General features: G+C 41.0%; 2 protein-coding genes across 10 annotated transcripts in view; one reads left to right on the top strand and one right to left on the bottom strand.

Moving 5' to 3' along the window:
- The window catches only part of Zgrf1 (zinc finger, GRF-type containing 1), a 62,484-nt gene extending 61,620 nt beyond the window's left edge, over positions 1-864 (bottom strand). For 4 of the 6 annotated variants that reach the window (XM_087624984.1, XM_087624991.1, XM_087625000.1 and 1 more), the window contains exon 1: positions 812-864. The gene's annotated coding sequence lies outside the window, so the exon portion shown is untranslated. 6 annotated transcript variants of the gene reach the window in all.
- Positions 865-1,051: 187 nt separating this feature from the next.
- Positions 1,052-16,149, top strand: Larp7 (La ribonucleoprotein 7, transcriptional regulator). Of its 4 annotated transcripts, none has more exon segments than NM_001044290.2 (13): positions 1,052-1,161; positions 5,746-5,933; positions 6,105-6,205; positions 6,288-6,371; positions 6,467-6,631; positions 6,716-6,809; positions 6,894-7,250; positions 7,331-7,478; positions 8,979-9,103; positions 9,762-9,883; positions 11,732-11,891; positions 12,023-12,114; positions 15,825-16,149. In NM_001044290.2, coding segments are annotated over 12 exon segments (1,716 nt in total). In that variant the 5' UTR covers positions 1,052-1,161; position 5,746; the 3' UTR covers positions 15,906-16,149.
- The last annotated feature ends 9,049 nt before the right edge of the window (positions 16,150-25,198 follow it).

Genomic DNA, 25,198 nt, shown 5'->3' with positions numbered 1-25,198 from the left:
TAGACAGTGGTGCTGCACCTACTTTAACTATCCTGATAACTGGTTAAAAATATAAGGTCAAATTTTGAAATCTTGAAATCATCGATGGTGAACTGAAAATCGATGCCAAAGCAACACACACATGAGCACACATATCTACAAGTGGTTCCAGGGACATGACGTGACAACTAGCTATTACTAACTGGTAACATTTCAGGTCCAATTCTTAATCTATTACATTAGAAAGTCTGGCTCTGGAGCCCAACACACTGTTCTCACAAGTCCTCACCAGTGAAGGGTGGCTCCCAACCCGGAAACAGTATGCGCAGAGGCCTGATCCTTAAGCAGCATAGAAAAGGGAAAGCACTAGAGAATGAGGATGAGGCAGGAGTCATCAGTAATCGGATGTATATGATCTTCTGTTATGCTGAGGAGAGCTTTCCATGAAAACAGCAGGAAGCCGTGGCATAACCTTGCTTTTAAAGAAAAGCTGACACAGTAGCTCAGAACAGCACGGCCCAAACCAGTAAAATTTCCAAACCACAAATAACAGTACAAATACCTAAAAGAAACATAGCTTTACTTGCCAGGACTTGACAAATCAAGGTTTTGTGTCACTAAATAATAATGGACCCTTGGTCCTTTATCAGCCCCAAAAACAACCACAACCGGGATGGGCCTCGACAGTGACCGCCTCACCCTGCATTCTAACGGCGTCTCGTGGGCGGTTTCTGTGGAGGCGAAGTCAGTGTCCAGTGCTCTCCCAACCGCGCCAAGTCGCCCAGTCTATTAACCCTTCATTGCCTAGAACACCAGAAAGTATCCATTTCACCTGCTCGATGACATGAACTCCACTTTCGAATTTCTCCCGCGAACTTGAGAGACGTCATCAAGCAGGGACGTTGCGGCTGAGGCCCCACCGCCACCGTTCGCAAACTACCAATGGAATTCCGCATCCGAGCGCAGTCAACGCGCTTCCCACACCCCCCAGGTCCCGCCCCCGAGATGCGTCGCCTGTGACGTCAGTGACGGACACAGAGCCTCGGACCCGGCCTTCTGTAGTGGGCTGAGAGAAGCGCGTCGCTGGTCGGATGACGCAAATTTCCGCCGCCTGCTAGGGTCGGGAGACGGAAAGCGTGGAAGAACGCAATCGCTGACCGTGGATCTGAGGACGTGCACGGAGTAAGTCACAAGTGGCCTGTAGATCCTCTCAGACCGGGTGAGGTGGAAGCTCCTCTCAGTCTGGTATCCTGAGGTCCATCCTACATCTGTGGTCGGGTTCACCCCGCCCCCCTCGCCACTGTTCCGTTGGTTCGGCTACGTACTCTGTGCGCACGCGCAGTTCCCTGGCGGCCCTTGCAATTCGGATTGTAGTACGGAGGGGGCGGGCCGATCTTGGTGTTGGGGTGTTGGGGTGTTTGGGGCACGCCCGGCTTCTGGAAGAGTCTGCGGAAGTAGGGTTGCTCAGGGGATCTGTGGGTGGTAGACAGGTTGTCTGCCCAAGGACATCAGCTGTGAGAACTTGCATTTTAGAATTAAGTCTTTTGCTAGTCTTTCACCCTGTCGGCCCTCTACAGAAAATGCCTAAGGATAAATGATGAATTAAAGTTCTGAGTACATTTATGAGAAACTAAGGGAAAATATGAGTAGAGATTTCATTGAAAATGGAAGTCCTCAGGAAGTAAGACTACCTTTTATTAGTCTTTCGAAGCTGGGCGGTGGTGGGAAATCGAATGGCTTGCTAAAACATTCACACTAAAAGATTCATTTGAAGCAAAGTTGCAGGCCACTAAGGGGTTTGCTGTGACTACAACTTTGGCTCTCAATCTTTTGGGTACACTTCTTTTTCTTCATATCCTGAAAAATGTTATCGTCGAGTTCCTTTGGAAATTTTACATGTATTAATGGAAAGATTTTGTTTGTGACTTTACAAGCAAAACCTATGATTTTAAAATTTTTTGAATTTTTTATTACATGTAGCATAGCTTACATCCAGATTATGGCATTCAGTCTTTGAGCAGTGTTACAACTTTTAACTTGTTGAAAACATAAAGATGAAAAACCATGTTTGCCCAAGTATGTCATTCCCTGACCAGTATATATTAACATTCATTTCAACTTTCTATTGTATATTGATCTGGTCTTTCTCCTTTAAACGGATTTGTCCTACTTAAGTTCATTCGCCATAGTCATTTATATTTGTGAAAGCATGGTTTTGCCTTTTCTTTAAAAATCTGTCTTATAACATTTCATGGATTCCTAAGGTTTCTTTAAACTCCCAGAAGTGTCAGGGATTTCAGATTAAGAATTCCTGGGTCAGAATATACTGTGGATGGTGACAAGGTGGGGAAGCTTCTACTAAAAGGTAGACAGTGTAAGAGAAACATCAATGCTTGCTTACCTACCTAGCTTTCACTAAAGTATATAACCTTTCAGGCTCCCTTAAAAAGTTGAAAGAAGGGCTGGACAGATGGCTCAGTGGTTAAGAGCCCCAACTGCTCTTCCAGACGTCCTGAATTCAATTCCCAGCAACCACATGGTGGCTCACAACCATCTGTTACGGGATCTGATCCCCTATTCTGGTGTGTCTGAAGACAGCTACAGTGCATTTATATTTAATAATAAATCTTTTTTTTTTTAAAAAAAAAAGTTGAAAGAAACTACCAAGTAATCAAGATTTAAACCATGTATGTGAATAGCTGGCATTGCTACACAGTAAGTTCCTTGTTCCGAGACCGTGGGTTTTGTGGATGGATTTTGCTTGTTTGTTTGATTGTTTGGAGGCAGGGTTTCTCTAGCTCTGGCTCTCCTGAGCTCTGTAACTCACTCTGTAGACCAGGCCAGCCTCAGACTCAAAGATCCACCTGCCTCTGCCTCCCGAGTGCTGCTGGTATTAAAGTTGTGTGACATCACACCCATTTAACAGTATATTATACACCAGGACCCCCCCCCCAAAAAAAGATAAGGAATTACTAATGTTGCAAATTAAGGAATAACCTTCACGGGCTGGAAAGATGGCTTAGCCATTAAAAGCTAGGCTCATTACCAAAAATAAGAAATAACCTTCACAAACCACATCAGTGTTATGGACAGGTAACACCTGTATCCTTCTGGAAAGGATAGGTGACTTCTGGTGCATATTATAAACTCATTATGTTGTAATAGCAGTTGTAGAAAACATTAAATGTGGATAAGAACCATTTTGAAGATCAGATTGATAGGATTTAGTGACTGGTGAAAAAATAACACAGCATCATGCTTTCCACAGCAAGCCCCCCCCCCCTTTTTTTTAAGATTTATTTATTTTGTTTATGAGTACATTGCAGCTGTCTTCTGATACCAGAAGAGGGCATCAGAGATCCCATTACAGATGCTTGTAAGCCAGCCTGTAGTTGCTGGGAATTAAACTCAGGACCTGTGGAAGAGCATCAGTGCTCTTAACTGCTGAGCCGTCTCTCCAGCCTGAGAGTCTTTTTTTTTTTTTTTTTTTAACTTATGTAATATATGTGTGTATGTCTGTCTGTGCACCATATGCCCACAGAAGTCAGAAGAATGCTTTGGACCCCCCCCTTGGACCCAGAGTTACAGGAGGTTGTGAGCTTTGATGTCAGTGCTAGGAACTGAACGTGTGTCCAGGGCAAGAGCAATAAGTGTTCTTAACCACATCTCTGCAGACTTCTCCACAGCTGCATTTTCTAAAGTGCTTAAATTACATTTTTTTATTTCATCTTCACAGCAACTATTATATAGATAAGATTTGTGTCTACATTTTCTGGAACACAATAATGAGAAAACTTGGTCCAAATACATACAGACATGGCTTGTGGTCAACTTGGTTGATCATAGTGTTAGCATTAGTGATGATAAATAGTTTTTGGTCGCAAAGAATACATTTCCTTTGTAATGTGTGGGATGGCAATATAATTATTCATTACTACAGGACCTTGGGAAAGTACAAACAGGGTTGGGAATATAGCAAGGGCTGAGGAATAGTTCAGTGGTAGGATACTTGCCTAGGATGTGGAAAGCCATGGGTCTAATCCCTGTTCCCAGCATCAAGGAGAAAGACAGACAGACAGACAGATAGAAAGGTTAAAGATGAGGGAGCTCTGTAACCAAAGTATAGCCATGTAAGTAACTGGTTTTCTTTAGGCCTGGAGTAGGGAAGCTGAATTGTTCCATCGTTTGTGTGACTTTGTTTGGTCTATAACTTTTTCTAAATTGAATGTGTATTTAACCATCCTGAACTGGAATATGCTAAGCTACAAAAGTAATCCTTAAGAGAAACAGGAAGGATGGCCTCTGGGTTAAGATAGTGGAGTGATAACTTGAAAGTCTTTGTTTTTGCAGTTCTGTCGGCACTGCTTTAGATCTGGTAGCTGAAGAGGCGTGTACTGTAGATTCCACTATGCCTTAGATCAGAGGCTCTCAGCCTTCCTAACGCTGTGACCCTTTAATACAATTCCTCATGTAGTACTGACCCCCAAGCATAAAATCATCCTGTTGCTGCTTCCTGACTGTAATTTTGTTATAAATAGTAATGTAAATATCTGATATGCAGCATATCTGATATGTATGCCCCAAAGATATCTGACCTACAGGTTGAGAACCACTGCCTTAGATGGTGGGCTTTGACTGGGAAAAGAACTCGAAAACTGGAGGTCTGCCCTTTATAGTTAACAGCTAGCAGTGGAGCCTGCTCTGATCATTGTAGTCTGTATTTATATTTGTTTATACTTTACCACGTTAGAAAAGAAGTGAAATGCTTCGTACCGACATTCAGAGTACTGCCATTGAGTGCCTCATGAGTGCTAGGGTTTAGGTGCGTGCCACCATGCCTCGCTACAGGTACTTTTAAATATGTGTAACTACCTCACAAATATGTAGTGATCTGCCTCTGCCTCTATATATTTGTATTATAGTGAGGTAGATAGATAACAAAACTCTTAATTCTAGATAGCGGTGAGCATAGAACGAAAAGTTTGGAGATAGTTCAGATTGGGATCAATGGGACTGTTTTAGCTTGGATGAAAGAAAAGGCCTCTCTTACACAGTACATTCATTCACAGACATTCACAGACATTTCACAGACATTCACAGATCTGGGTAAATAACTAAAGCATACAGGAGTATTAGGGGAAGACACAGCAGGAAATGGATTGTAAGAAAATAGAGTAAAAGCAAGCTTACTATTAGGGAAGGTCTTGGAATAGTTCAAGTGAGACGTGATAATAACTTGGACCAAGTAAGTTTTTAGAAATAAGTGTTAATGTTCAGGATGTATTTAAAGCCAGTGCTAGTCTGACTGCTGGTGAATTAACTGTAGAGTATGAGGGAAGGAGCTGAGACTGCTTTCTGATCTCAGGGTTTTATAGTTGGTATTATTTTGCAAAGGGTAAAAATCTTCAATTTCTGGTGGATCCAGGAAAAGAAAACTTAAAGCCGGATGAAGAGGTTAGGTAGTAAGCGTTGGGATTAGGCAGACACAGAGCTCGTTGATAGGAATAAAAGCCTGACAGGATAGAATGAGGCCTCTGGTTATACAGCATTCACCTTTCTTTTAAAGTACTTATCAGGTACTTGTATACTTTCAAAATTTGCACTTGCCGTACCAGCTTTGACTCGATAAAAACTAGCATGTAGTTATGAGACGAGATGCATCACAAGGACTTAATGATCTCCTCTGCAGCACGAAGGCTCAGGTGACAGGGGCGTAGTTACAATAAGCTGCTGTAGAAACCTCATCTGATTGTTTTACTCTTTCAGAATGGAAACTGAAAACCAAAAAACCATGGAAGAAAGCACTGAGAAGAGAAAAGAAGAAAAAAAGAAGCGATCACGGGTTAAGCAGGTGCTTGCAGATATCGCTAAGCAGGTGGACTTCTGGTTTGGAGATGCAAACCTTCACAAGGACAGGTTTCTGCGAGAGCAAATTGAAAAATCTAGAGATGGATGTAAGTTTCTAATTTAAGTCCCTGTAATCTATTGTCCTAATTCATATAAAAATTTCCAACTCAGGTTTGCATGGGGCATGTATGTCTATATATAAGATGCATACACAAAGAGAACCTGTGTATGCACTTACATGCACACATACTCTATTACCTTTTTTTTGCATAAACTAGATGTGGACATTTCCCTTCTGGTGTCTTTTAACAAAATGAAGAAGCTGACAACTGATGGGAAGCTAATAGCCAGAGCACTGAAGAGCTCATCTGTTGTAGAGGTAAGTAAGCCCCATTTCATTACACACCAACCACATCCAACTGACTACCAACTTTATTCAGCTTTTTCCTTTTTTATAAAAGTTGGACTTAGAAGGGACCAGAATCAGGAGGAAAAAACCCCTAGGAGAGAGACCAAAGGACGAGGAAGAACGCACGGTATATGTGGTAAGAAACGACACAGACACAAGTTTTAATTCTAGTTTTCCACTTTATTGGTAAAATGGAGGAACTTTATTCATAGGATGTCTGATTTATTACAGGAGTTGCTCCCAAAAAACGTTACTCACAGTTGGATTGAGAGAGTATTTGGGAAATGTGGCAATGTTGTTTACATAAGTATTCCACATTACAAGTCTACTGGGGATCCTAAGGGATTTGCCTTTGTGGAGTTTGAAACAAAAGAGCAAGCAGCAAAAGCCATTGAGGTATGTACTTCTCTCTGTGGGACCTGAAAAGTAAGAAAGACAAGATTAGCAAGAATAACTTAAAATTTTTGCAATTGTTCTCAGTTTCTGAACAACCCACCAGAAGAAGCACCCAGAAAGCCTGGCATATTCCCCAAGACGGTGAAAAACAAGCCCATCCCTTCCTTACGAGTAGCTGGTGAGTGCTTACTTGGCCAAAGTAAATAGTAAATAAGTAATAAATAATAAACTATGGCTGTAAATAGAAATGACGTTGTTGCAGAAGAGAAGAAAAAGAAGAAAAAGAAAAAAGGCAGAATAAAGAAGGAAGAGAGTGTGCAGGCTAAGGAGCTGGTTGTGGACAGCAGCAGCTCGGGTGTGAGTAAAGCCACGAAGAGACCTAGGACAGCCTCTGAGGGCTCTGAGGCGGAAACCCCAGAAGCTCCAAAGCAACCTGCAAAGAAGAAGAAGAAGCGGGACAAGGTGGAAACCGGCGGCTTACCTGAGTCAAAGGCAGGGAAGCGGGAGAGAAGCAGTGCTGAGGACGAAGACTGCCTCCCACCAAGGCCAAAGCTAAAGAAGAGGGCTCAGAAGGATGGGGGTGGCCCAGCTGCTTCTGAGGTCTCCAAGGAGCACAGAGGTAGGTACCCTCCCTCACTGGACTACACAAATGCTTCAGCTGCTTCACAACAGCGGTCTTACGGAAATCTTTCTTTTTAGACTTGGAATTCTGCTCTACGGAAGAAGAGAAGGAGCCGGGAGACAGGAAAGGCGACTCGCTCTCCAAGGGGAAGAGGAAGCATAAGAAGAAGCATAAGGAGAGGCATAAGATGGGCGAGGAGGTGATACCGCTGCGGGTGCTGTCCAAGTAAGTGCCCGTTCCTTCTCCGTGCCACCGACACACTCCATCACCATTGCTAAAGTGCAATTCCAGTGTGTGCTCAACAGAGTTGCAGATTAGCAGCAGTGACGGCCTTGGTCCTCATGCCGCCCAGGGAGTAAGCAGGAGCCACCACACTCAAACCTGGAAGCACTTATTTTAAAGGCACAGCGAGGGCCTCCATGTTAAAGTGAAGGAGGCCCCTTACGCAGACTCCAGTGAGGTTCTTAAAGGCGTGAGGATAAAGGAAAACTTACCATCACCCAAACATGGAAGCACTTACTTTCTTCGTTCCAAAGCAAGGACAACCACGTTTAAGTGGTGGGAAGCCCAGTCTTTATACTTACGAAGTTGCCAGGCTCTTGACTGCAGCATTTTAAAGAGAATGGTGAACAGTTTGAAGACACCCCCACTGAAACATGGAGGCAGGTGATCCCATGTTAAAGCAGAGGGGACTCCCACCAGACGCCAAGGTGTTCACTCCTCCAGGGAACCTTGAGTTCACTTCTACTAAAACATGGCAGCACTTACTCTTCAATGCGACAGAAAGCATTCCCATGTTAAAGTGGAAGGGAGCCCGCCCGCCCGGCAGCTTCTTAGAGGAGCGCTGGCTCGGAGCCGTGAAGGGACCAGGCTGCAGACTCACCTTACCTTGGTGACCTGCTTTCTCGCTCTCCTCGGAGGGTGGAAGACGGCGACTTTAGACCTGGTATTTATACGACTCCCAGCTCCTGCAGTCCTTGGGCTTTCTATGTGGAGAATCGGTTCAGGGCCTTTGTTATTTTAATGTATCAGCTCCCAGGGAAAGTAGATCCTGGGGCTCCAGGGTAGGTCTCGGTTTTTTTCTTCCCCTTTTTTGAAGTAAACAGATGTCAATGTTAACTGTTAAAACCATTACCACAAGATATCCTCCTCTTTAAAAAAAATCCCCTATCTGCCTGTTTGATGGCACAGATTAGGGTAACAATGAGCACCCCCACAGAGCCCGGGAGGCTTTGTGCTTCTCTGGGGGAGCCCTGGCTGCCTGAAGACACATCTACATGTTAAATGTATGTAAATAAATAAACTGCTGTCACGGGCTGTTTTTTTCTTCTCAGAAATTCCTTTTGAATTAAGTAAATCCTAAGGAATGTTATCTCTCAAATTGGAAGCAATTTGAGAAATCTTTGAATCCCAGTCTCTTACCTTTTCCACAAGTTGCCTGATTTAGTAATTGTTACTTCAGGGAAGTGACTCAAAAGTGATTTTACAATTGAATATTAGAAACAACTAGGAAACTCCTCAAGCATTTTCCTTGAGTATTAAGGAAGAGAAACTTCCTTTGTGTGTTTGCAAGATAGATTTATGGCTTAACAAATGATGTAAATGTGTGCCTTAAAAAAGGAAAGTGGGAAAGACTTGGAGTTACTGTGAGCATTATGTCTAGTCAACCTCAGGTTTCTGACTGGGTCGTCTTGTCACTATAGTAGTTCAATTTTTGTTTTACAGGACTGAATGGATGGATTTGAAAAAAGAGTATTTGGCACTGCAAAAAGCTAGCATGGCTTCTCTAAAAAAAACAATATCTCAAATAAAATTGGAGTCGGAAATGGAGACAGAGTCCAAAGCGCCTCGTAAGTCTGCAGTGGGGACTGAAAGGGTGAAGCTCATGCAGTGTCATTTGGCTATTTACACCAAAGAGCAGGCTTTAGTCTATAAATGTTTTCAAGGGTGGCTTCATAGCAGTGATAGAGTGCTTCCCCAGTTTAAGCTGAACCATTACCAAAGAAATTTTTTAAGAAAAGACAAAAATGTGAAGGTTTATATTACCCAGTAAGTTTTAACCGCCTGCCTACTCTTTCCCTACATCCCCTGTGAGCTCACTCCAGAGTGCCTAGAGGGAGGAAGAGCGACTGCAGGTCTACTGGGCGATGTGCACCAAGTGGGAACATATTAAAGCATATTCTCACTTGCTGTAGTATTGGTAAAGATGTTAAGTTCTTATAAATTATACAAATACAAATTCTCGCATTTGAGTAGTGTGCTTTGATTATTCTTATGTTTATATTGGCATATATCTATTCAACTTTTAGTCTTTGGTTTAGATGTATAATGCGTTTTATTCCATATTGATTCCAATGAGCAATGTGATTCCTTAATACTAATTTCCAGTTGCACGAGTTCTCAGTTCCTTAAGTTAGCCTGAGAAGTCTCTGCTGTTGGAGGATGGTGCTTCTCATGTGAAATGTGAGGGGTGAGGAAGTTACCTGTGCCTCTTTCCTCTCACAGCAGCAGGCAGTGGTCAGCAGTGCTCCACCCAGGAGAAGGTCAGTGCACAGGGCCCGCAGTTCGTGACTGGAGTGATCGTGAAGATCCTGAGCGAAGACCCTCTCCCAGGCAGGAAACAAGTCAAGGTAATACTTATGAACCCCATGTGACATGTTTTCAAAATAGTATGGAAACAAAACAACTCTAGTCAGAATTTGTACCTCTCTGTAAACTGCTAAGAGAGTCCAGGGTAACTCTGACAACTCTTAGCTTTACTCTGAATACCAAAATTCCTCAGGATAGAAGCCTGAACGCCTGCCTTTCTTGTTTCCCTAATGGTTGGTGACTGTACTTCCGTGGAAAATGATAGTGATTTGACCTTGGAGTTGTTGAGATATGTATTCAGTGTTAAGCCTTGAAGAGCTTTTCATCGATAAAGATATTTGATGGCATGTTTTGTTTGTTGGTTGGCAGGATTTTTCAAGACAGGCTTTCTCTGTATTCCTGGCTGTCCTTGCACTCACTCTGTAGACCAAGCTGTATTTGCCAACCCCAGGTTCTATTAGCTTACATCTGAAAACATGGTAACAATACAGAATGTAGCTTAATAACCTGACAGTAAGCAAATGCTGTGCAAGCATGGAGGCCTGGACTCAGTCCCAAGCACACAAAGGAGAATTTGGTAATGCAACAGTTGAAAGTCCTGTTGTAATTACTTAGTTGTTCTGAAACAAAAACTGAGCTCTGTTGCTGTCACTGATTACCAGATTAATTTGTCATTATATGGGTTTTTAATTAGGATATTAGCCTGACTTTATAATGGATAAATTGTAAATGCCTTTTGAACTGTGGTACTCTAAACTATCTGAAAAACTGATTATAAAACTCTCACCACGAATAGGAAACCCATTACAGTTTCATCAACTCAGTGCAGACTGGTCTCTTGCTGTGTCTTACGTAGTAATGATTAACTGGGTAACAACATTGGAAGGCTCTCAGGTCTCATTCTCTCTCTCTCTCTCTCTCTTTTTTTTTTTTTCCTTGATTGATGAAGGAAACATTTTTCAGTATGGAAGTTCCTGTCTTACAGAGCATGTGTTAAGGGTGAGCTTCTGTCTTCTAGGCCTGCAGTTCTCTTGTCCGTCACAGTTAAAGGATACACTCTTTTATCCTACAATAGCTAAAGTCTCAATTTTTTTTCTAAAACATTTTAAAAGAATTTGAGTTATTGTGCCTAGAAAATTCTATTCTATACTAAACAGTTTCTTTATTTCTTTAGTTTTAATGAGTGACATTTAACAATAAGATTACTGTAACATTCCTGCATAAATGCAGTGTGTTCTGTGGAGAACCTGGTGTGAGGAAAAAAACTTGATTAAGAATGCAGGAATCTCCTTAATTAGAGCTCACAGCAGGTGTTCTAGGTAAAACTCTTCCTTGCTGGGTGACCTCAGCTTGCTTAGAAAAGGTTACTAAGGTATTTTATCTAAAACTGAGAGCTGTTGGGCTGTGTTCCAGTAAACCTCCCCAAGAGCCTTCAGTTTCTGTCCGTTATTGTACAATGTTGAGAGCTGGTTCTCTGTGTTCATTCACACGTGGTGTTGTGTAGGTGAGTGCGACTCAGCTTCTCCAAGCCTCTCCTCCTTGTATTTTCCTCTTCTTCGTACTAACCTCCTTCCAGCTTGCTGAGCGATGGGCCATTTCTGTTCAACTGTACAAGAGTTCCCTCAGCTGATCCCCTTGTCAGTTCATATTTTAAAGTCACATTCAAGAGGATGAGCTACAGTAATTTGCCATACGTTGTTAAATTGCTTCTCATTTATGTGTAAATGTATTTGAAGAGTAGTTCTGTATATTTTAGAAATATTTTATATATTTACCCATCAACTAGAGAGTAGCTTGATAGAATGCATTTTGTAACCTCTGGTTACATTCGTTTATTGTCAGACATTGTTAAGGTGATTTTTAAGTTTTCATGTTTCTTTCCTGTATAGGATATTTTGGCCACAATCTCAGAAGTTGTTTACATTGATTTGCTAGAAGGAGATACTGAATGCCATGCCCGATTCAAAACCCCAGAGGATGCTCAGGCAGTAATGAATGCACAGACTGAAATTAAAAAGAAGCACAGTTGGAACCTCGAGATCCTTTCTGGTAAAACCCAATTGTGTTTCTGGTGAACACTTATTATTGTAGGGGATTCTTTTACTTGTTCTGCACTGGGCTAATGAACCTCTTCCCCCAAACACTCGAGCTGGTGGTCAGAGCTTTTGCTTCTTTTTAAGGTGATCATGAGCAGAGGTACTGGCAGAAGATTTTGGTAGATAGACAAGCCAAACTTAATCAACCTCGGGAAAAGAAAAGAGGCACAGAAAAGGTAAGGAGTCGTATGCATCTTCTGATGGTAATAAATGAGGATGAGTTCACTTGTATTTCCTCTTAGAGAGTACTGCTTCAGACTGAAAAAGAATGCAGATTTCTCCTGCTTTTGGAGTAGATGGAGTTAAGATGCTTTCTCACAAGGATCCATAACTGTGATTGCATTTTAAGTGGACCCAGTCCTGATTCAGAGCTGCTAGGCTTTGTAGGTTGTGGATAAGTGCCTGTAGAAAGATTTTCTTCTGTACAGGCTTGACACATGTGAAGTTTCTGATGGCCACGTTTTTTATGATAAGTGGCACCAGCAAACTGAAATAATTAAAACAAACTGATTCATTCAACAGTTTTATTTCTATGATAATTAATGTAATATGTTGCTCACTGAGAATGACATTTATTCTATGAAAGCAGATGATTGTTCTTTTAAATATTGTTGTAGTAGAAGGGCTTAGAATAGACTGTTAAGAACTTTGAAAGCCATGGTGCAGATTTCCTATGCATATTGGCTTGGTGTGTTTTTTCATTTTCCTCCTTTGGCATTGATGATGATTGACAGGACACTTGCCACTGTTAGGTTTTGTCAAGTTTTTTTCTTGAGTGGAGACAGGGAGGCCTCCTTCCTTCCTTGAGGCTCTTTCTTCTTGAAGGTGTGAATTTCAAAACTAGTTCAGATGGCAATGTAGTAATCCAGAACAGATAGGTAATATTTATTCTTCTAATTAGTGTGAGGGTTTGTTTGAATTGGCTATATTTTTTTGAACTAGTCATTAAAACATTTTATTTTTAATCTTAAAACCTTTTTATTTTATGTATATGTGTACACTGTCACTGTTCTGGTGTGTCCAGAAGAGGGCATCAGATCCCATTACAAATGAGCCACCATGTGGTTGCAAGGAGTTGAACTCAGGACCTCTGGAAGAACAGTCAGTGCTCTTAACCATTTCTCCAGCCCTATTTTTAATTTTTAAATTCTTTATTAATCACTTTAGTCTCAAGCAAAGAAGTGCTTTACCTAGCATTTTGTAAAGTTAAACTGGGATAACAACAAAGCAGTTACTCTTTATGAGTTAACATGCTTCATTATCAGGGATGTTGGCGTGATCTAGATAGGAACAACTGAAGCTAGCTGCCTTCACAGTTTGAAATTCAATGGAGCTGCCACCCAGCTAGAAGAAAGGGAACCACAGCTAACCATTTGCTAATCTCACTTGTTTTCTGGTGCTGGAGATTGAACTCAGCTCCCTGAGGGTGTTAAGGAGTGCTTCCTCTACCTCTGGACTACCTGCCACAGCTGATGCTCTCTGTGCTCCTGCAAACAGAGCAGTAGGCGTGGATAACGCATTCCTGTTCTCCCTTAGCTTGCTTCTAAGCAGTGCCAGTGTGGCACAGAAGATTAAACCAGGCCGCTGTCAGATCCACTTAAAAATTCAGAAGTGCAACATTTTAGGCTAAAGTAATGGGAATTATTAAGTACATAGAGAACAATGACAAAATTTCAGTGATTATGACATAATTCCTTCCTTATATGACAGCTCATTGATTCCATGAGTTAAGGACAAAAAAAAAAGAAAACAAACAAACAAAAAAACGCAAGCAGATCAACAGAAAGTGTGTTTACTCTCTGCACAGATGTTTGCATATGGCAATCAGGCAAATGTAAATGAACTCAGGATTACGAACATAGGAAACTATGACTTGATTTTCTGCCCCAGGTCTTGGTGGGATGTGCTTTAATTTTCACTTCTTGGAAGCCAGGAATCAGCCAAGGCTCAAGGCTTTGCGGTGCTGGGTGAGGGTTTTTTTATTTCTTCACTTCAGCTGTTTAAATATTCTTTAATACTTTTAATTAATTATTTTTACATTTCATGTAGATGTGCCTGTGCCACAGCATGGAAGTTAAAGGGCAGCTTCTCCTCTTGTCATGTGGGTCCCAAGGATGGAACTCCTGTTGTCAGGCTTTGAAGGAAGTGCCCTATCCCAGAGGCATCTCCCACATTTTTTAGATGTTTGACTTTGTTTTTAATCAAAATGGACTTTTATTGGAATTACTGCTGGATATTACCCAGCTAAAGACAGAATTCCTGTTTGGAAACACATCATTAGTGTGTTAGGCTAGCCAGAATTTTTATTCTTGCCATTTGTAAACAGTGTTTTAATTGAATCCTGTTATGGCCTCCTATCAACAGGTATGACATTAGATTTGATTAATGGATTGAGTGATTGAGACAGGGTTCCTGGCATCACACACTGACCTCAAGCTCACTCAAGCCGAGAAAAGCCTTGCACTTCTGATCCCCTAAAACTAAGCTATAACTTTTTTCTGCTAAGGAAACATTTTGCTGACTGTCTACACCTACAGTCCCAGCTACTCAGGTTTTAGAAGGTGTAATTGGCACAAAAGAATTGTAAAATTAGGTAGGTGTCTTAAGGTCAGCCTGATCTCCATTGTGAGTTCCAGAACAGCCAAGGCTACAGGGAGAAATCCTGTTTGAACAAAACAAAACAGCAAAGAATCACATCATATAAGAGGTAGAGTGAAAGAAAACAAGCCTGGTATGATGGTACCCACCTTTAAAGTAGACAGATACGTGGTATCACATACTTTCTATCCTAGTACTCTAGACACAGAGGCAGGCAGATCTCTTAAGTTCAAGGCCATTGTCTGCAGAGCAAGTTCCAGAACAGCCAGGGATATACAAAGAAACCCTATCTCAAAAAAACCAAAATAGGAACTGGAGAAATGGCTCAGTGATTAAGAGCACTGACTGCTCTTCCAGGGGTCCTAAGTTCAGTTCCCAGCAACCACATGGTGGCTTACAACCATCTGTAATGGGGTCCGGTGCCCTCTCCTGTTGTGTCTGAAGACAGCCGCAGTGTACTCTTATACATAAAATAAACAAATCTTCTCTTTCTCTCTCTTCCTCTCTCTCTCTCTCTCTCTCTCTCTCTCTTCCTCTCTTCCTCTTCTGCCTTGACACGATAAAAAAAAAATAAATAAATAAATAAACAAATCTTTTAATAATCATAATAAAGTGTACATAATTGTTGAGCACTATAGTCCGTCCCACACTGAATTATCCTTCCAGTAAACGGTTTGTTGTTTGGGTTTTTTGGGGTGGTTTTTTTTGTTTGTTTTTTTTGTTTGTTTGGTTTTCTTTCTGAGAACTGTGTGGCTTAGGCCAGCCTTGAACTCAAAGGGATCCTTCTGCCACTGGAGTGCTGGGATTAAAGATATGTCAGTCACCATGCCTTGCCAATAAACAGTTTGTAAAGCAAACTTGAGAAGTATACAGCCTAGAATCATGACATCCCATTCAAATAATGTATAAATCTTTAATCACAGTGTAATTAAGGGTCTCATAGCATTTAGTCATAGCAATTACTATCCAGGGGGCGGGGGAGGGGGATTCAAAATAATGCTAAGTTGTGGCTCATCATGAGAAGGTAAACGACAGTGAGGAGTGAGTGACGTTCTGTGGAAGCTTTTGAGTAATGAACCGGAATTGGAGGTTTCTAAAAGTTAAGGTCTATTTCATAAAATTCTCCCAGTTCTCTGTAAATTGATTTGATCAAAACGTAATGATCTCATTCGTCTTTGCACCCCAGCTTTTAAAAGTGTTCCTCAGCCTGATAGTTGTAAGGCTTCCAGAGTGATGCTTGTTTGATTTTGGAATTCCCAAGACGTTCTCATTTCTCCCTTCTCTCTAGCTAATCACCAAAGCTGAGAAGATTAGACTGGCTAAGACCCAGCAAGCCAGTCAGCACATTCGATTCTCCGAGTATGACTGAGAAGACTATGACTTTTGGGCTCCCTTGCTGAAGTATTCTTAGTGCTGGGGCTGCTTGATGGATGTTGTGCCGAGATCTGCATTAGAAAAGACAAGGAAAGACCTTGGCTCCTCAGTGTGTCAATAAGACTTTTCTAATGACAGGTGCATTGTGTGTCAGAATTTTTTCAATGAATGCCCTTACTTGTTGAAATTATGTAAGTCAACTTCAAATGATTTCATAAATAAATGTGTTTTGAATATAATTTTGTTTTTATTTACAAAATAATTGCAAAAATAAAAATGCATGTTTGTCAGATGCAAACTAACTGTAACATGCTCTTCTATTTTTTCTCATATTTCCTTCCTTCCTTTAAGCAGCAGACTGCACCAAATGTTGCTTATTAAGATGTTGAATTTTGAAAGCATTGAGTTTGTTTTTCATAAATAGACATTTTAATCTGATGATGTGCCTTCTGTGAGCTTCCAGGGAGTCTGAGAATCGACCTTAGAGAAAACTGAATTCTTTTTTTTTTTTTAAGATTTATTCATTTATTATATATAAGTACACTGTAGCTGTCTTCATACACACCAGAAGAGGGCATCAGATCTCTTTACAGATGGCTGTGAGCCACCATGTGGTTGCTGGGAATTGAACTCAGGGCCTCTGGATGAGCAGTTGGGGCTTTTAACCGCTGAGCCATCTCTCCAGCCCCTGAATTCTTATTTTTAATTAGCAAAACTCAAGTAATTAAGTTGTTTCCCGAAGCATATGTACAGAAACTATGAAGAACTGACATCCTGGACTTCATCAGAATCTCCTGAAGTGTTCTATGGTTGTCTCTGAAGCAGTGTACTATTACTGCTTCCACTGGCTTTGTCCCGTTGCCTGCAGGAGTGGCAATTTCTGTGCACTGTGTTAGACCTGTGGTCAGGCATCTTCTATGACTGACGCACAAGGAGGGTCACTGGCTAGGGAACAACGACTCATCACTTCCAAATATAGTACCCTGGCAAGTTGCCAATCCCCTCTCTTTCCTCCATGGGGTGATTTTATTTATATATAGATATAGATATATAACAGTTGTTTCTAGGTTATACTCTCAGGCTTATAACTGAAGCTCCAATAAATAAAGGATTGACCACTTAGGGCTGGAGGTTACAGAAGCAGAGGCTAGTGGATCTCTGTAGGTTCAAGGCCAGCCTAGTCAGAGATCTAGGACAGCTGGGGTTACATAGAGACTGTCTCAAAAGAGAATTGAACATTTACTGTGGAGTATCTTTAGATGTTGCTATAGCACTTGGGAAACACTAACAGAGCAAGGTTTTTTATTTCTCATGAAACCTGTATTATATATAAAGACAAAGTTTTCAAAATGAAAGCTTGCTAGAAAGTATCTTTCTGGGAACTTGGCAGGCTGGTTCAGTGGGTTAAAAAAAAAAAAAAAAAACCAACACAACAAAAAAACTTGTTGCAGGGCCTGATCTTAGTTCAGTCCCTGAAACCCATATGATGGAGAGCCCCATTCCTACATACATGTACTTCCCCTACCACATACAAAAAATACTTTCAAGGGGGCTGGAGAGATGGCTCAGCGGTTAAGAGCACTGACTGCTCTTCCAGAGGTCCTGAGTTCAATTCCCAGCAACCACATGGTGGCTCACAACCATCTGTAATGAGATCTGATTCCCTCTTCTGGTGTGTCTGAAGACAGCTACACTGTACTCATATAAATAAAAAAAATAATAAAAAATTAAAATAAAAAACTTTCAAAAAGGAACCAGTCACACATAGGCATGCAAAACATGCGCATAAAAATAAGCTGTATACTATGTCCAGAAATCTTTTTAGATGTCATTTTAAGAGAGCTGGGCTTGGTGTTAACACACCTTTAATCTCAACTCTCAGGGAGCAGAGACAAGTGCATTTCTGTGAGTTAGAGTAGCCTCCTCTCCATAGCAAGTTCTAGGCCAACCGAGCTTACACAGTGAGACCCTGTCTAAACCCGTCTAGTGTGCCAATAGATCAGGCAGAGGTTTAATTAAATGATATTTTATTTTTAATTATGTATGTACATTTCTTTGACTTTTTCTTGCTATAGACCCCTGGTGGACCTTGAGATTGCAGTGATCCGTCTGCCCCTGCCTCTGCCTCCCAAGTGCTAGAATGACACTTATATGCTCCCATGCCCAACTTCATATTAGATTATGATTGGGTAACATTGATTCAGAGGAAATGTGTGTGTGTCACACACACACACACACACACACACAACTGGAATTGATATCAGTATTGACTTTATCTGATTATATTGACAATTACTGAATCAAATGAGAATATCTAAAACTAAAAGGCTTCATGGAGTTGCAGGGAGCTATTTTGTGCTGAGATTCCATTGATTACCTTCCTTCATTTGTTCTGTCGTTAGCATGTACATCTGAATGCACACACATGAGCTTGTGAAGATCAGAGGACAACTTTTCAGCATCTGTTCTCTTACCTACCATGGTTTTGGGGGTCAGGCTTGAACAGCAAGTACTCCTGCTAAGCCAGCTTACCAGCCCTTAGGGTTTTGACACTATCTTTTGACCTGCAGTTGATTTGGGCATGAATGTCCATACACCTTGACTACAGAAGTCATCTTGATACATGGCTGGGATGGAGCTCTGTCAGAGAGTGCTTACTTGATGTGGACCAGGCTGATTTCTAAAAATACAAAGATTTGAGTAATTTATTGTGCAGAGTAACTTAGAAATAAGCATGGGGGCCCTAAAGAGATGACTGCAGTGTTTAAGAGTTCCTACTGATCTCTCAAAAGACCTGAGTGGGGTTTCCAGCACCCAGATTGGGCAGCTGAGAAGCTGTTCCTCCAGCTTCAAGAAAACCCCATGCCTCTGGTTTCCAAGGGTACCTGGACTCTCATGAGCACACACACACACACACACACACACACACACACACACACACACACACACACACACATGAACAAACAGAATTAAATATTGACTTATATTCCTATCTAATCCTTATTTTAATATAAAAAAGATATGTAATAAAATTGGATGAGCATTTCAAACTTAATCATCAAAGTAGATGAGCCAGCCAAAGAAGTCAGGATGTAGTCACTTAATGAGATTTTAAATGTAAATGTGAATGACTGGTCAAATAATTTTCATTTTATTGATCTTTACCTAAAGTATTAAAAAATCTTAACTTTCTTCTCCATTCAAATCTCAGATTACAAAATAAAATATAAAAGTACTATAACTTAACCCAACAATCTTTCTTGCACTGGAGAAGCAAAGACAGGAAAATTAGTCCTAGATATCCAGCAGGCTGAGACACCATAAAGTATACAAAATTCTATCTCAAAGGAAACAACAAAACAAATCGGAAGATAAGGAAAAGAGGAGAAAAAGGAGGAGAACGAGAAGATATAAGCTTATATACAATTTTATTTTCAAGTCAGATGTGGTAAAATGCCTTTTATCCCAGCATTATGGAGGGAGAAGCGGGTGATCTATATGAGTTCTAGACTAGTCTGTTCTATACAGTAAGTTCTAGGGTAGTCAGGGATATATATGAGACCCTGTCTCAAAAATGTTTCTTTTATAATTCAACTTTATTTTCTATAATGCTAATTAACTACTTCCATTAAACCCACAAAGATTTATAATGTCACACTGATTTTAAATCTCATTAATCTGAGAGTAAAGTAAAACATTTAAAATTAGAGGCTTATTTAATAACACATTGGGGACCTTGAGTCAACTGTCTGAGAAGTCCGTTCTTCAGCTTTGCCCCAAATCTAAATCCATCCCAGTTGCTCTGCACCAAAGTTCTCAAAACCATTTCTGAAACATGCTCAGAGCACAAAAGAATGGGAGTAACACTGCTCTGTCCAGCTTCCGAAGTCGACCTTGGAAGGTTCTTGGCTCCATTCTTTTCACCCTGCCAAGTCAAAGCAGAGAAAGATTAATGTGGGACACAGCCATTTACAAAATTGAGTATGCAAGAACAGACCGGCAAAATGGCTTAGTAGACAAAGATGCCTCCAGATAAACCAGAGGACCTGTGTTCAATCTCTCCGGGACCTCCCTGCTAGGAGAGAACCAACTCCCCTCTAAGTTGTCTTTAGACTTTCTCATGTGCGCCCTGGCACGGGAACACCCCCTCTACCCACACACACATGTTCATTCACACACACACACACACACACACACACACACACACAGAGAGAGAGAGAGAGAGAGAGAGAGAGAGAGAGAGAGAGAGAGAGAGAGAGAGAAATAAAGGTTAAATTGCTCTCTAAATATCTAAGAGCGGGTAAAACTAAATTGTATTATTTATGGTATCTTTGACTACAAGAAGCAGAAAGAACACTACACCAAAGGGGGGAAAAAGATTATCATGCGAATTCACAGTAGACGTTATGTAATCGAAGGAAAACCAGATCAAGGATTTAATGCTGTGTTCCCTAGGGAAGCGCAGGAGCCTCGACCACTGGAGATGGCTCAATGGTACCAGCTGCTCCAGGACCCAGAAAACAGTGTGTGCTCACACTCAAAAATTGGGTTCCCAGGTCCCGGAGTGGCAATGACACAGTTCCGTATTCCACAGTAGAGCAATTACACATCACACAGGCTGTGTGACACTCGGGGTTTGATCATGAACCATTCTGAATAGCCTAAATTCATCCAGTCTTGTCTTCGCCTAACAAGGCAGTTGGTTTCAAAGCACAAAACAAATAGTTAAAAGAACAAAACGTCAGTAGAACTGTCTCATGGAAACCTAAGGAAGTCGTTGGACATTGCAAAAAAAAATCCTAACCAAAAAAAAAAAAAATCCTGATACTTTCATTGGCTTGGAACATGGCAATGGATAATTAACAGAATGTTTGTGGTCCTTAAGGATGTTATAGAGTAGACAGTGGTGGGGGTGATGCACACCTTTAATCCCAGCACTTGGGAGTTAAAGGCAGGCATATCTCTTGAGTGCAAGGCGAGGCAGGTCTACAAAGTGAACTCCAGGACAGCCAGGGCTACACATGGAAACCTTGTCTCGACAAAATGATGATGATGGTGGTGATGGTGATGGTGGTGATGGTGATAATGGTGATGGTGATGATGGTGATGATGGTGGTGATGATGGTGATGATGATGGTGATGGTGATGATGGTGGTGATGATGGTGACGACGATGGAGTATGATGATGATGATAATGGAGTATGATGATGATGATGATGACGGGGTATTATGATGAGAGTTGATTAATAGTGCCAGATAATCAGACATGATGGTACAATCTGTTATCTTGGCACACAGGAAGAAGCCCAAGGCATGAGGAGAACCTCAAGTTGGAGGCCAATGTGTGCCTCAATTAACACAACACACACAACACAACATAACACAAACCACAAAAGGCAACTCATAGTCCCAATTACACTCGTAGATTCACTTACAAAATTTTTGCTTTATTTTATTTGGATAGTCTCATGTATCCCAGGCTGTCCTGGAACTTGTTAGGAAGCCAAGGCCAACCTTGAACTTCTGATCTTCCTGCCTCCACTTCCTGAGCACTAGGATTGCAGGTGTGCACATCTGCACCTGGTTTTAAATGTTACTCGGGGTCAACACAGGGCTTTATCCATGCTAAGCCAGTGCTCAACTAACTGGGCTAATTTCAGCCATTACTTTAGAAAATTTTAATATGTATAAGTTCATGATATTAAATATCTTTCATATTTTAAACTTCCTTTTGTGTTTTTTTATTTTTTTATTTTTTTTCTGATCCAATTGATAAGATATAATTTGCCCACCTAAACATACAAAGCCCTGTACACATCCACCCCTTAAGAATATTCATAACAACCTGTAAATATACAGAGTGGAATCTTTTTTTTTTTTTGCTTTTTTTTTTTTACTTTTTTTTTATTAACTTGAGTATTTCTTATATACATTTCGAGTATTATTCCCTTTCCCGGTTTCTGGGCAAACATCCCCCTCCCCCCTCCCCTTCCTTATGGGTGTTCCCCTCCCCACCCTCCCCCCATTGCCGCCCTCCACCCCACAGTCTAGGTCACTGGGGGTTCAGTCTTAGCAGGACCCAGGGCTTCCCCTTCCACTGGTGCTCTTACTAGGATATTCATTGCTACCTATGAGGTCAGAGTCCAAGGTCAGTCCATGTATAGTCTTTAGGTAGTGGCTTAGTCCCTAGAAGCTCTGGTTGCTTGGTATTGTTGTACATATGGGGTCTCGAGCCCCTTCAAGCTCTTCCAGTTCTTTCTCTGATTCCTTCAACAGGGGTCCTATTCTCAGTTCAGTGGTTTGCTGCCTCTGTATTTGCTGTATTCTGGATGTGTCTCTCAGGACCGATCTACATCCGGCTCCTGTCAGCCTGCACTTCTTTGCTTCATCCATCTTGTCTATTTGGGTGGCTGTATATGTATGGGCCATATGTGGGGCAGGCTCTGAAGGTGTTCCTTCAGTCTCTGTTTTAATCTTTGCCTCTCTATTCCCTGCCAAGGATATTGTTGTTCCCCTTTTAAAGAAGGAGTGAAGCATTCACATTTTGATCATCCGTCTTGAGTTTCATTTGTTCTAGGCATCTAGGGTAATTTAAGCACTTGGGCTAATAGCCACTTATCAATGAGTGCATACCATGTTTGTCTTTCTGTGATTGGGTTAGCTCACTCAGGATGATATTTTCCAGTTCCAACCATTTGCCTACGAATTTCATAAAGTCATTGTTTTTGATAGCTGAGTAATATTCCATTGTGTAGATGTACCACATTTTCTGTATCCATTCCTCTGTTGAAGGGCATCTGGGTTCTTTCCAGCTTCTGGCTATTATAAATAAGGCTGCGATGAACATAGTGGAGCACGTGTCTTTTTTATATGTTGGGGCATCTTTTGGGTATATGCCCAAGAGAGGTATAGCTGGATCCTCAGGCAGTTCAATGTCCAATTTTCTGAGGAACCTCCAGACTGATTTCCAGAATGGTTGTATCAGTCTGCAACCCCACCAACAATGAAGGAGTGTTCCTCTTTCTCCACATCCTCGCCAGCATCTGCTGTCACCTGAGTTTTTGATCTTAGCCATTCTCACTGGTGTGAGGTGAAATCTCAGGGTTGTTTTGATTTGCATTTCCCTTATGACTAAAGATGTTGAACATTTCTTTAGGTGTTTCTCAGCCATTCGGCATTCCTCAGCTGTGAATTCTTTGTTTAGCTCTGAACCCCATTTTTTAAAGGGTTATTTGTCTCCCTGCGGTCTAACTTCTTGAGTTCTTTGTATATTTTGGATATAAGGCCTCTATCTGTTGTAGGATTGGTAAAGATCTTTTCCCAATCTGTTGGTTCCCGTTTTGTCCTAACCACAGTGTCCTTTGCCTTACAGAAGCTTTGCAGTTTTATGAGATCCCATTTGTCAATTCTTGATCTTAGAGCACAAGCCATTGGTGTTTTGTTCAGGAAATTTTTTCCAGTGCCCATGTGTTCCAGATGCTTCCCTAGTTTTTCTTCTATTAGTTTGAGTGTGTCTGGTTTGATGTGGAGGCCCTTGATCCACTTGGACTTAAGCTTTGTACAGGGTGATAAGCATGGATCGATCTGTATTCTTCTACATGTTGACCTCCAGTTGAACCAGCACCATTTGCTGAAAATGCTATCTTTTTTCCATTGTATGGTTTTGGCTCCTTTGTCAAAAATCAAGTGACCATAGGTGTGTGGGTTCATTTCTTGGTCTTCAATTCTATTCCATTGGTCTATCTGTCTGTCTCTGTACCAATACTATGCAGTTTTTATCACTATTGCTCTGTAATACTGCTTGAGTTCAGGGATAGTGATTCCCCCAGAAGTCCTTTTATTGTTGAGGATAGTTTTAGCTATCCTGGGTTTTTTGTTATTCCAGATGAATTTGCAAATTGTTCTGTCTAACTCTTTGAAGAATTGGATTGGTATTTTAATGGGGATTGCATTGAATCTGTAGATCGCTTTTGGTAAAATGGCCATTTTTACCATATTAATCCTGCCAATCCATGAGCATGGGAGATCTTTCCATCTTCTGAGGTCTTCTTCAATTTCTTTCTTCAGTGTCTTGAAGTTCTTATTGTACAAATCTTTTACTTGCTTGGTTAAAGTCACACCGAGGTACTTTATATTATTTGGGTCTATTATGAAGGGTGTCGTTTCCCTAATTTCTTTCTCGGCTTGTTTCTCTTTTGTGTAGAGGAAGGCTACTGATTTATTTGAGTTAATTTTATACCCAGCCACTTTGCTGAAGTTGTTTATCAGCTTTAGTAGTTCTCTGGTAGAACTTTTGGGATCACTTAAATATACTATCATATCATCTGCAAATAGTGATATTTTGACTTCTTCTTTTCCGATCTGTATCCCCTTGACCTCCTTTTGTTGTCTGATTGCTCTGGCTAGAACTTCAAGAACTATATTGAATAAGTAGGGAGAGAGTGGGCAGCCTTGTCTAGTCCCTGATTTTAGTGGGATTGCTTCAAGTTTCTCTCCATTTAGTTTAATGTTAGCAACTGGTTTGCTGTATATGGCTTTTACTATGTTTAGGTATGGGCCTTGAATTCCTATTCTTTCCAGCACTTTTATCATGAAGGGGTGTTCAATTTTGTCCAATGCTTTCTCAGCATCTAATGAAATGATCATGTGGTTTTGTTCTTTCAGTTTGTTTATATAATGGATCACCTTGATGGTTTTCCGTATATTAAACCATCCCTGCATGCCTGGGATGAAGCCTACTTGATCATGGTGGATGATTGTTTTGATGTGCTCTTGGATTCGGTTTGCCAGAATTTTATTGAGTATTTTTGCGTCGATATTCATAAGGGAAATTGGTCTGAAGTTCTCTTTCTTTGTTGGGTCTTTGTGTGGTTTAGGTATAAGAGTAATTGTGGCTTCATAGAAGGAATTCGGTAGTGATCCATCTGTTTCAATTTTGTGGAATAGTTTGGATAGTATTGGTATGAGGTCTTCTATGAAGGTTTGATAGAATTCTGCACTAAACCCATCTGGACCTGGGCTCTTTTTGGTTGGGAGACCTTTAATGACTGCTTCTATTTCCTTAGGAGTTATGGGGTTGTTTAACTGGTTTATCTGTTCCTGATTTAACTTCGGTACCTGGTATCTGTCTAGGAAATTGTCCATTTCCTGTAGATTTTCAAGTTTTGTTGAATATAGGCTTTTATAGTAAGTTCTGATGATTTTTTGAATTTCCTCTGAATCTGTAGTTATGTCTCCCTTTTCATTTCTGATTTTGTTAATTTGGACACACTCTCTGGGTCCTCTCGT

The sequence above is a fragment of the Rattus norvegicus genome, chromosome 2 (assembly GCF_021556685.1).
Source record: "Rattus norvegicus strain SHRSP/BbbUtx chromosome 2, alternate assembly SHRSP_T2T, whole genome shotgun sequence".
NCBI lineage: Eukaryota > Metazoa > Chordata > Mammalia > Rodentia > Muridae > Rattus > Rattus norvegicus.
Note: the sequence above shows the minus strand (reverse complement) of the source record. Positions and strands in the feature narration are given on the sequence as shown.